Source organism: Natator depressus, chromosome 2 (genome assembly GCF_965152275.1).
Source record: "Natator depressus isolate rNatDep1 chromosome 2, rNatDep2.hap1, whole genome shotgun sequence".
In the NCBI taxonomy this organism is placed as follows: domain Eukaryota; kingdom Metazoa; phylum Chordata; order Testudines; family Cheloniidae; genus Natator; species Natator depressus.
This window is the reverse complement of record NC_134235.1, coordinates 103,410,469-103,423,582: the sequence shown is the minus strand read 5'-3', so window position 1 is coordinate 103,423,582 and position 13,114 is coordinate 103,410,469. Positions and strand designations below refer to the sequence as shown.

The 13,114-nt window shown below is 39.2% G+C and overlaps 1 protein-coding gene across 5 annotated transcripts in view; it reads right to left on the bottom strand.

Moving 5' to 3' along the window:
- The window catches only part of GPLD1 (glycosylphosphatidylinositol specific phospholipase D1), a 39,456-nt gene extending 26,998 nt beyond the window's left edge, over positions 1 to 12,458 (bottom strand). For 4 of the 5 annotated variants that reach the window (XM_074944777.1, XM_074944774.1, XM_074944775.1 and 1 more), the window contains exons 1-6: positions 12,271 to 12,457; positions 9,056 to 9,111; positions 5,890 to 5,968; positions 3,811 to 3,908; positions 940 to 1,050; positions 580 to 628 (exon numbers count right to left, since the gene is read on the bottom strand). In XM_074944777.1, coding sequence (XP_074800878.1) covers positions 580 to 628; positions 940 to 1,050; positions 3,811 to 3,908; positions 5,890 to 5,968; positions 9,056 to 9,111; positions 12,271 to 12,388 — 511 coding nt within the window. In that variant the 5' untranslated portion in view covers positions 12,389 to 12,457. Of the gene's footprint in view, positions 1 to 579; positions 629 to 939; positions 1,051 to 3,810; positions 3,909 to 5,889; positions 5,969 to 9,055; positions 9,112 to 12,270 lie in introns of all 5 variants that reach the window. The other variant, XM_074944778.1, reaches the window with a different exon arrangement.
- Positions 12,459 to 13,114: the final 656 nt, after the last annotated feature.

The following is a 13,114-nucleotide window of genomic DNA, read 5'->3' as shown; positions in this document are numbered from 1 at the left end:
AAGGAAGAGAGAGGATAAGCATTCTGCATTTCCAGAACATGATAAAAGCATTATCATATTTAAACTCAGAGCAGTGACTCAGTTTAACTTTGAAGTTCTCCTGCTCACATTTTGGCTTTAAGTAGGAATGGCCAGGTTCTGCAGCATGTCTTCTCAGAGATGCACAGCAGCTGCAGCCCCAGGGTGGGAGGGCAAAGGTGATTTTGTGCAGAATCTGGCCATCCAGAATCTGTTGCCAAAGGGACCCAAAATGACATAGGCAGGGATGGGGAGGGAGAAGTGGCACTACCTTAATTTACAACAACACCTGCATTGCAGCCCAGAATCTACATAGTGCTGAACAGTTTGGCAATCACCCTTCCCATTTCCAGCCACCATCCACATGGGTCCTACACCAGGGCTTGCGGGATGGTGGAAAGGAGACAGGACAGGGTCCTTGTGGCTCATTTCTGATTCCTGTACACCATCAGATCAGCATACAGGAGGCAGAATCATCCCCACAATTTGACTATGCACTAGATTGGTATTCACAGAGGGACTGGGACCTCATTGGTTCATATCAGTCAAAATAAAAATTACCAAAATCACCAGTACGATGAGCATCTGAGTATGAGCCATGAAAATCAATCTGGGGAAAAATTAAAAAAAGAATATTTCATGTATAAAACCAATTACAGTAAGCCAATTTTGCTCATCCTTCAGTACAAACAGAAAAGGACAAGTAAAGTGACACTAAAGTTGATAGGCCCAAAATTTAGCCAACTTTGTCCTGAAAAATGTTTGTCACATCAGTGTGTGAAGTTAAGCATGTGCACATAAGTCTTTCCAAGGTCAGAGACCTAGATTTCCCCCCCTGGGTTAAAAGCCTATTTGTAAATACAAGTTACCAATACTAATATCTACAGGTATGATTAAACAACAAAAATGATGTCCACTTACTTCTCCCATGGTCCTTAGAAATCCTTGATCAATGCCCAAGCTATGCCAGCTCACATCTGCCACCATATGTGAGGCAATTCCAAACAGGAAAGCCACCAGTTTCTCTGTAGCCTAAACAACAATAATATGTACGTAGTAATGTCCAATCACTTTACTACAGCCCCACTATCTTTAAAAAAAGTTATTAGCATTTCATCTGCTCAGTGCATTAAATAAATATACAATTCAGCAACCATTTCTCACTAAGGGCTCTATATTGCAAGGTGCCGAGAACTCTGGCCCAGAACCTCAAAGGTATTTAGGTGCCTAACTCCCATTGATTTCATTGGAAGTTAGTAGCCTAAATACCTTCAAAGATCTGGGGTCTTTGTTCCTGATCCTGCAAGGCATTTAGTTATATTCCTAACATTAAGTACTGCATTAGGTCCAAGACTACAGAGTTACATGCTTGACTTTACTGATGTCAGTAGGCCTACTCATCTGCTTTGAGTTAGGCATATCAGTGCTATGCTGGAACAGGGACAGAATATTCGGCACGATGACATCCTTCAAGACTGAGCCCACTTAACCATACTTATGCTAGTAGTCTCATGGACAAGGCAGTGGAGTACCTGTGCAAGCACTACTCAACATAAAGGTAGAAGAATAAAGCACTGAATAATTTCAGAGGAATTCCTTTGTCACTTAGGAATAGATATATCCATTTCTAATACAATATGATATGAAGTCCCACCTTGTGTCTAATTAGAAATTTATTTCAAGCTTTCATAGGCAAAAAGTAGAGAAGTTATTTGTGAACTCATTCCTCAGCAGTGTTGGTTGAGTATCTTCAAGAGTCGGTGGTCTTCCCTAAACCATGATCACTTTTAGAGATTTTTTTAAAATATGGAACTGATACATTTTTCCTCTCAACAACTTTACAGCTCATGAAAGTTAAACAGTCCACATGAACAGTACTGTTCAGAGCCAGGGAAAACACAGGCAGCCTCTGCGCAAGCTCTTTGCATTCCTAAACCTGGGAGGTTTGGGAATGCACTTCAGAGCTGACCTATAAAATGCCTTGAATTGCTATTGCAATTACTGGATTCTCCTGAGCAAAGACTGGCAAAATTTTACAAAACTGGTAAACTCTCCAGGGGGCAGGAGCTAGGATATGACCCCCAAGGATATGATCCAGCTGTGGCTGGAAAAAAACAACAACCCTGACTGTGACCCATGGCCAGAAAGGGTTAAACATCCTGCAAAATAAATGACTCAAATTCAACCCTTAAAGACATGTGGGGAGATAATGTTTGTGTTTTTGTGTATTTACATATGTATGGACTGTGGTCAACAATGTAACAAACAGTCCCTGTCTATGCCATATTCTGATAATTCAAAGATCAAAAGAACATCCTAGCATTTAAATGAAGTGTAAACATGGGATAGCTCTGTATTCATCCCTCTTTGAAATGTATAGCAAATCATTGGTGAATGGTGGAGGAACAGGGGATTGTTTTATGTTAATTCGTATAGCTAAGTACCGATGATGGACCCACTTCAAAGACCTGATTACCTATTGCTCCCCAAGGGACTCCAACTTGTCAAAGAAGACCTGAAATTATATAAAAGTTCCTTGGGTCCTGATCCTTTTTATCTCAGATCTGCTTAAGCTTCATCCAGGGAAGTTTGAGTTGCAAGATGAGATCCCAGTTAAGATGGTACACCCTGAATATGATATGACATTGGACTATAACCTATGAGCTAAATTTTAAAGGAACTCTTTGCAACTACAAAGCTCACCATCTCTGCTATGTATCTGAACCTCAAGAATTGAACTCATGTCTATGTATATTGATCTTTTAACCATACTCGCTCCCTTTTCTTTTTAAATAAATTTTAGTTTAGTGAATAAGAATTGGCTGTAGCATGTATTTGGGTAAGATCTGGAATATTCATTAACTTGGAGGTAATGTTTCTGATCCTTTGGGATTGGTAGAACCTTTTCTTTTATATGATGAAATAAGATTTTCAGAGATCTTCATCATATTTGACTTAGGTACCTGGATGGAGGCCTGAGGCTGGGTTACTTTAAGGGCACTCTGTTGTTGGTATCTGGGCAACCAGTCAGGTCATCATAAAGAAGCTGTTTTATGCTGGTTTGGTAAATCTAAGTATTAAAAATATCCCCCAACTTTGGGGATTATCTGCCGCATTCTTTTCATTTCACCCTAATTGAGTGACCTCAGCTGGCCCCGACTGGGACCCCAGTCACACTGATATCTGAGAGTTCTATCTCAAGATCATGAGTGAGACTTAATTCTACTTTGAAATCGCTGTCAGCCCCGGGCAACTGGGCTCCGACTGACAGCCTGGGAAGTGGGAGAAGGGACCCCATTGCAGCCTCACCAGGGGAGGGCAAAGAATCCTAAAAGGAGCAGAGGTGAGGCTGGGAAAGCTGAACCATCACCTGGAGGCAGCTGGAGGGCTGATGGGGCTGTATTGATGGTGGGTTCTGAGCAGATGGGGGTGAGTGCTGGGAGGGTGAACTGATGGGGTGGTGATGACAGAACTGATGGGGGATTGGGGAACAGGATTAATTGCTGGGCAGGAGACAAGCAGATGTGGGGGTGAGGGGCCCAAGCCACCTTATCTAGTACATGTCGGAAAGTGGGCAACACTAATTGTCACATGCACACACCCTGGTGATCAGCAGGGGAGTTCAAATATCAAGAGACTGACCTAAAAAACATAATTTTTTTTTTAATCTTGTGATTTTGTGGGGTCCAACTCATGATTTTTGATCTCTTGAAGTTGGCAGTATTGTTTAGGTGAAAAAGATGGTTGGTAGAGGCTTTAAGAAGCCCATGCAAATTCAAGGGGTTTTCCTACCTCCTCCCAAGGCTGAGGATACTTCTTCCTGATGTAATGGATACTAGTGTTGAGAAATGGTGCCCAGTGAGTGTCTTCAGAAACATGATGGAATATTCCTGCAACATCAAAAGACAAAATTATACCTTGATTTGAACTGCTCCACATGTTGGATTTCTGCTCAATTGCACATTGAAAGAATGTTACTTTTGAAACATTTTATTGTACCAAGAATCACTGAAAAGCATTTGTGCATATTTTATATTGTCAAAACAGATACTACATTTACCAGCCGTATTTTTGATGGAAACATGTGGAAGCCTTATTCCAAACCCCGCTCTGTCCGCATGGATTGTGAGTAAGTGAGATACAGAAAAGGATATTACACGTTAAGGGGAGAAGTCTAGCAGAGTGAAGAGAGCGGCTGGTGGCCAAATGAATGCACTCGATTTTATGGTAATACAAGCTAGTGGGGAATCCAGGCAAATCAAAATCCCATGCTTCAGGGCATGAGCTGACTTCCACAGGGGTCTGGAAGGAAATGGTCATCATCTCTGTGTACAAGATTGCAAAACTGATTAGGTATATTATCGGTTTGTGTGGGGAGATTAGGTCTTTGTCTGAAGTATCAATCTCTGGCCTCGCTTGGACTTGGACAATTCAGATCTGGTCTCACCTGATAGTGAGCCAGGAGAGCAAATTCTGTGTGCCTATGTAATGCTCTGGGAGTTCATTTTACAGTGCCTAGTAGCGTAAGTTTGAATTCTATCCAAGTGCAGCTCTTGTACTGCGGGAGGAAGAGAGCAAATAGATTTTCTAGAATCTGGAAAGAAGATGGATGAAAAGAACATGATTTTTTGTATAAATGCTAACAAAATCGACAGGGTCTCCTGGATGATTTCACTGCCGACTATTTTCCTTTCACTTTTAAGGGGAGATGAATTGGAAGCATGGGAAGATGTAGCTATTGGTACCAATAATGCCAGCTATAGAAGTAATTTTTTTATATGGACTTTTGTTCTCCAAAAAAAAGGATTAAGATTCAAATTGATTTCAAATAGGCCCCCAAACAGTCATGAGATAAGCTATGTCTACACTGCAGCTGCGCCACTGTAGCGCTTCTGGTGAAGACACTCTAAGTCAATGGGACAGAGCTCTCCTGTCGGCTTAACTCCACCTCTGTGAGAGGTGGCAGCTATGTCAGCAGGAGAAGCTCTCCAGCTGGCAGAGCACTGTCCACTCTGCTGCTTAGGTCAGTATAACTTACGTTGCTCAGGGGTGTGGATTATTCACCCTCTCCTGAGCAACGTAAGTTTTACTGAAGTAATGTGTTGACCTAACTTAAGAGCAAACTGACATGTGTCTGTGACAGGGTGCTGAGTGAGAAGCACTTAATCAGCCCCTGCCACTGCAACCCCAATCAAGGGGAATGGATTGGAGCTGGCTGGATAGCCCTGTGTCTGCCTGGTAATGGGCAGCACCTGCCAGCCTCATTAGCCAGGGTTATCAAGGCTGGGAGGAAGCCAGAGGAAGGAGGGAAGAAAAAGACCAGGCACAGAGGGAACTGGGAGCTTTCTGGTCTGTTGCTGGCCAGGCCTGCACTTGGCAAAGTTGGCTGCGAAACCCATACATAGGTGGAAGGCGGTGGCGGGAAAACAACTGTAAATAAAGAACACTGGTGTTGCATCAAGCGAGGCGTTCCTGACTGATTGGAGAGGGCAACAGGGGGCCAAAACCAGAGAGGCCCAGTGTGCGCCTCGCTACAGTGTCTCTCCCCCCACCTCTGCCACCATTTCCAGCTCACCCTCCCTTTTGTGTCCCATTATGCCAGTAGAACTTTAGAAGCCAGGCATGCCCAAAAAGCTAGTAGAATCTATGAACCTTAAGAGCTGATTCTTTCAGAGGATTGTGTCTCAGGAACCCCTTGCTCAAATAACCCCAAATGTGGATTACCATCCCTACCCGGAGCTCCAGGAAGCCACGAAATTTCAAAGCAATCCGAGGAACCATGCAGATTTTAGAGCATTTAGAAGAGTATCTTTAAACAGAAATTGTTCTTATCTTTAACTACAGCTCCACTATAATAAACCCTCTTCTTACCATTCCTGCAGATAACAGGATAAAAGGCATCAGGATAAAGACTCCCAGCCTGAAATGCATCCTGGTGGTTTAGTAACAACTGGGAGAGGAAAGGATGAGGGAACAAGAAATCAGAATACAATTAACGACAACAGAAAAAGGTTATCGTGAATATTTAAGGTGCAATGAGTCAAAGACAACATTTACACTTCAGCAAGATATTGCCAAAGTAAAACTAATAGTCAAATACATTACTTCAGTTTGCAAGATTACAGATGGGGCAGAAAAAAAAAAGAGTCTAAACTAACTGGTTTATATTGTAGTGATTTCAAAAACAAACACACAAAACAAGAAACAAAAATATTTACATTATATAACAAAAAATAAAATATTGGATGGACACTTAAGTAAAACCAGTACTCTGAGAAAAGATCAAATAATATAAATAGGACTGTTGATTAATCGCAGTTAACTCACACGACTAACTCAAAAAAATTAATTGCAATTAAAAAAAATTAATCACGATTAATCGCACTTTTAAACAATAGAATACCAATGGAAATTTATTAAATATTTTGGGTGTTTTTCTACATTTTCAAATATATTGATTTCTATTACAACACAGAATACAACATGTACAGTGCTCACTTTATATTTGTATTTTTGATTACAAATATTTGCACTGTAAAAATGATAAAAGAAACAGTATTTTTCAATTCAACTCATAAAAGTACTGTAGTGCAATCTCTTCATTGTGAAAGTGCAACTTACAGATGTAGAATTTTTTTGTTACATAACTGCACTCAAAAACAAATACAATGTAAAACTTTAGAACCTGCAAGTTCACTCAGTCCCACTTCTTGTTCAGCCAATCACTCAGAAAAACAAGTTTGGTTACAATTTGCAGGCGATAATGCTGCCCGCTTCTCGTTTACAATGTCACCTGAAAGTGAGAACAAGTATTTGCATGGCACTGTTGTAGCCGGCATCACAAGATATTTATGTGCCAGATGCGCTAAAGATTCATATGTCACTTCATGCTTCCATCACCATTCCAGGGGACATGTGTCCATGCTGATGATGGGTTTTGCTCCATAACGATCCAAAGCAGTGTGCACTGACATATGTTCATTTTCATCATCTGAGTCAGATGCCACCAGCAGGTTGATTTTCTTTTTTGGTGGTTCTGTTTTTTTACAGTGCAAATATTTGTAATAAAAATAAATATAAAGCAAGCACTGTACACTTTGTATTCTGTGTTGTAACTGAAATCAATATATTTGAAAATGTAGAAAACATCCAAAAATATTTAAATAAATGGTATTCTATTATTGTTTAACCATGCAATTAATCGCATGATTAATTTTTTTAGTCGCTTGACAGGCCTAAATATAAATAATAAAATTTATATTGCATTGAAGGATACCAAAAGCACTTTAAACACACTACAGTAAAAACTGTGTTATCCAGCACCAGAAAGCTCTATTAACCAGCATTACTGGTATCTCCCAATACAAATCTTCAGTCTAGTTACTGGGACTAGTGTACTGCCCAGGAGGTTATGCAATTGCACATTCTGCACTCTACTTTTATGCAAAAAAGGCAGAAGACAAGTAAGCAAGCTGATATCATTCAAAAACCAGTCGGAGAACACTTCAATCTCTTTGGTCACTTGATTACAGACCTAAAAGTTGCAATTCTTCAACAAAAAAACTTCAAAAACAGACTCCAACGAGAGACTGCTGAATTTGGAATTAATTTGCAAACTGGACACCCTTACATTAGGCTTGAATAAAGACTGGGAGTGGATGTGTCATTACACAAAGTAAAACTATTTCCCCATGTTTATTTCCCCCCCCCCCCCCGCACTGTTCCTCTCACATTCTTGTCAACTGCTGGAAATGGCCCACCTTGATTATCCTTACAAAAGGTTTTTTTCCTCTCCTGCTGGTAATAGCTCACCTTACCTGATCACTCTCGATACAGTGTGTATGGCAACACCCATTGTTTCATGTTCTCTGTGTATATAAAATCTCCCTACTGTATTTTCCACTGAATCCGAGGAATTGAGCTGTAGCTCACGAAAGCTTACGCTCAAATAAATTTGTTAGTCTCTAAGGTGCCACAAGTACTCCTTTTCTTTTTGTGGATACAGACTAACACGGCTGCTACTCTGAAACCATTAAAAAAAAGCAGCTTCCAGAGTGTGTCATAGGGTCATTACAGATTCAGCCCTATCTCCTACACCTTCTACATATACAATGATAATTGATGTTGATAAGGCTGACCCCAAGGCACTGCAAGATCCTGAAGTGCCTTCTGAATCATCAAAGAAAGATAAAATTATGTTCAGTAAAGTTTTAGTATTAAGTGTATTTTTAGCGATCTGGGCGTATGCCATGTGCTGGCCATAGTGATATGTAGTCCATAAGATAACCTACTGTATAGAAAACTGTACTTGAATACACCTAAGTGCTTCAAGAAACCAACCACTCTGCAGTGCAGTACTACTGCACGATTGGTAAGTACCTGTTTACTATTTTCTACTTTATTCATTTTATTGTATTCTAATTCTTTGAAAATTGATATTCCATTGGTAAGTATAACTCTTAGTTAACTGGAATTTTTGATTTACCGGCACCCCCCATTTCCCCAACATGCGAGACAACAAAGCTTTTACTGTATATACAAGTTTGTATGCACACATTCAATGCAATTACTCAGACATACTTAAAGAGAAGCATATGCTTAAAGTGCTTTTCTGACTCTGGTAAGACTGTAGAAGTGGGCTCTAATTACACAAACCTTTTCATCTGGAGTGATATTACATGTGGCTGATGAAACACAAACTTGACTCTTGTTTGTTACTTGTTTTTGTTGTTAAATCTCCATTCCAAGAGTCATTGATTAATTCCTCCAGACATCTACCTCAAGAGGAATGCAAATTAATTTAAGATAGTTGGTAAGAATACAAGTAGAAAAAATTCTGTACAACTACACAGTATATACCTAATGGTAGTTATTATGTATTTATTTCTGGTTGCATGCAGCATAGGCAAAGCACTTTCCACACAGAAAAGGCGTGAATCTGAAGAATTCACTGTCTGAAGATTGACAAATAGACAAAAAGAGGGCAGAGGAAATTGTCACAACATATATGCAATTAAGCAGTAATATGCTTCCTTACCTTTCTATAGTTAACATTCCCTTCATGTTTACTGAAAAATTCCAGAGCTCGATGTGCTGAAAAACATAATATTAAAAACTGACTTAAAAGTACTGTGGCTAGGCCCATCTTTAGTTAGAAGTACTGTCAAAATGTAGGTGCTAAAATGAATTTAAGAGTAATTATAACACAAGTGACATTGGCGTACAGCACATCACTCCTCTTGACATTTCGCATGTGGTAAATGACATGTTCTCTCCTCATAGCAAATAGACGTCACTCGGTTTTAATAAATGCAAAGATGATGTTTCTTTGATGCTTTTGGACACAGACTGAGACCTTGTTCTCCTTGACTCTCCCATTCAGAGAAATCACAAGCTGCATTGGCCAACCTAGTACTGTAACACAACAAAGGGTCTCCTTACATCCTAGCCCAGACTATCGCAATTAAGAAATGGAATGCTCATTCACACAGCTCAGATACAGTATGTTCCACAAAACTCTAGGTACCACTAGATAGAATTACTTTCAAACTCATATTCCAAGTAGCCTTGTAATTTTAACTAATTCTTATTATAGACATAGCATTTAAGTGTCTTTGTTCCCCTAAGGTATTGAATCAGATATAACCTGTGACCCATTATTAATGTTTAACTACTTGATTAATTTTTACCATGCATGAAAACAAAAATCTGCAGTCAGCAAAGTAAAAACAGTGTTTACTCATTGATCGGTTAGGCATGCACATTGCCAAGCAGTACTTACTAGACAAGCTTCACACTACAGAATAAAATAAATGGACATCACTCTTTTAAAGTGAAATATTGTTCAAACTTTGATTACATTTGACTTGTGTTAATATGACAGTCCCTGGAGACAATTTATTTACACATATTCTCTCTGTAAAAGGATTGGGTTAAACTGCAAACCCACCAGCTATTCAATTCTTGCTATCAATACTGGTTTCATTTTGACTATTAATGTAACTTGGACCATTTAAAACTATATTATACAAAGCACACACAGATAATTTAAGGAACAATCCCACATCAGCAAGGGAATAGACAAGATGACTTAATAGGCCTTTCCAACTTCTTAGCTCTATATTTTAAACAGAGAAGGGATATAATTTCCAGTGCCTAGAATTCTTGGATTGGCAATTTATTTCCTCTATTCCTCCATACACAATATTAATCAAATATTTTGATTCTGCAAGTTGATCTACGCAGGCAGATCTTTAAAATGGTAGAGCCTCAGGAACGGACTTCAATGGAGCTCCACTCAGATGTATATGTTTGTCCATTCAAATCTTTTTGTATGGCCATAGCAAGTAGAGTGCAAGTAGAGTCCAATGAGTGGTATTTTCAGACAAATAACTAAAATATGGTTAAAAATTATGACCCAATAGCAAATTATAAGGAACATTACTCAGGTAATCATGATCAATAGGTTAAATCAGTGGTTCCCAAACTTGTTCCGCCGCTTGGGCAGAGAAAGCCCCTGGCGGGCTGGGCCGGTTTGTTTACCTGCCGCATCCGCAGGTTCAGCCGATCGTGGCTCCCAGTGGCTGCGATTCGCTGCTCCAGGCCAATGGGGGCTGCTGGAAGCAGCACAGGCCAAGGGACGTACTGGCTGCCACTTCCAGCAGCTCCCATTGGCCTGGAGCAGCAAACCGCGGCCACTGGGAGCCACGATCAGCCGAATCTGCGGACATGGCAAGTAAACAAATTGGCCTGGCCCACCAGGGGCTTTCCCTGCACAAGCGGCGGAACAAGTTTGGGAACCACTGGATTAAATAAATGTAGCCTTTTTTAATTTGGAAAATATATCAATTTTGTCCTTGATTAGAATGAACAGATTAAATTTGGAATAAATCTGTCAATTCTGTCTCTGAATTTTCTGCAAGCAGTTTGGAATTATCTCATTTGTGTTATTTCAAGTTACTGACAGAGGACCAGATTCTGCCACCCTTATTCATAGTAAGCACCTTAAGCCTAAATCCTGCAAAGACGTATGCACCTACTTAACTTTATGCACTATGGAGTTGTCCTATTAATTTCAAATGGGACTACTCACGGTGTATAAAGTTAAGCATCTGCATATGTCTTTGCAGAATCCAGGCCTACAGTACTACTCACAGTAAGAGGGCCCAACCTGGCCCTGAATAAATTCTGTGCATGATCTTATTCTAACTTGTTCACAGTTGCAAATATTCAATATTTGACATTTGAGAAGTTTGATTGGCCAAAGGCCACATGATATGTTTTTATTCCCTATTTGGTTAAAATGAATACTAAGAGTCAGGATTTCTGGTGCAAGTACTCACAAATTATGAATTAAAAATTTGTTGTGAGTGAACATTCTGCAACATTCACTTAAAATTCACTGTTTCCATTAATATTCTTGCAGTAAACTCATTTGGTAGAATATTTACAGAACGGAGATGCAATAAAATGAATTTATTTAAAAATTCAAACAAAAATATTTCTTATTCCTCTTCCCCTGCCCTCCACCGCAGTTTGCCCCATCTCTCCTTGCTTCTGTGTTGCATAATGTTATTTGGCATTAGCTTAACTGGATATCTACCTACCAGAAATAAAAGTACAACAGAGACTTTGGCACTTTTAATCTTATATGACAAATTCAGCATCATACTTCACTACCTATTTTACAAAGAAGTTAATATATAGTGCTTTGAAAATGTACAATATTATTAAAAAAAATTCGAAAGGAGAAAGCTGAGATAATTAAGACACCCATGCCGCAACAAAGAACATTTAGAAATATAGATAAGCCATGAATTATTTCCTAGAAAATCACTTGTAATTTAAATATCCCATATTCAGTGATCAGAAAGATGACAGTATCGGTGAAGTTAAGCATTAGGCTATTCTTCTCTTCTTTCTGAAAACCAGACCGTTTTTGTATAAGATCCATAGACACGAATGCAAACATTCCAATTTCATGACGCACACATTTTAGAAGATAGAAGAATTCACATTGATTTAAATACCTAACATAAAAATAAACAGGAAAACTAGTGCTACAGCACAAGCTCCAGACAGGATATATACTCAGACATTCATATCTGCTATTTAGTCTAAGAAAGATGGAATTTGCATGATCACTGTCCTTCACTTTCCAGTGATCCAATTTTCTATCCAATCCTGTATTCATTTCCCTTTGCAAGCAATTTAAAATATTATGCTAAAATGCATATTTTGTATGTACCTTACCTATTTCAATATGTGTTGAAATACCGCACAGCATACATCTTTGGCACAGGCTGTAAACTATAATCAGCAGAACAGACCAAACCTTGAAACCATCCATATTGCTAATATACTGGCACATAAATCATAGCTTTAAAAATGCTTGGGACAGTATTACTGTGACCTTTGAAATCTAGGTTACAGTATATTTCTCTCCTTTCAAGCATGTCACTGACACAGAGGCTAAACTGTCAGGTTATTTGAAATGCCCCCATTTTCCAGTTTGATGTTAATCATTATCAGCATTTATCTTTTACATCAGAGTGAATGTATCTTATAACCAAAGGCAAAAGAAATCTATACTACAGGATGTTTCCCTCCTGAAATCTGTGGCATTTCTAGAGCTATGGGAGGGTAACTTCTATTCCTTGACCATCTGCACTTCTGTATTTTAAATAGAGATATCATTGTAAAATAAAAAGGGTCATTCAAAAATATTTGTAGTATGGCATATGGCTGTCTTGTGCCGCTACATCAAATTTTATAGAAGACCAACACAATATTACAAAGTGGTATTTTTTAGCTGAAATCAACATAAATACCAGTTTTACAAGTTTCATGAGGCTTGAGGTGAGTAACCACAGAACTTATTACCCCTCCTCCCACCAACAACTGTGGTTTAGGTCCCATAACCCAGTGAAGTTTGTAAAACTGGTGTTTAGGTTGTTTTCCACTAAGAGTTGAGTGGGCTCTTGTAATACAGCTTGTAAGAGTGTGTGCTGGGTTTTTTTCAGTTTCTGGTGCCTGTGTGGAGTCCAGTAGGACTGGGGCTCAGGTTTATCAAAGTTTTACAGGCCTTTGAGCAAAG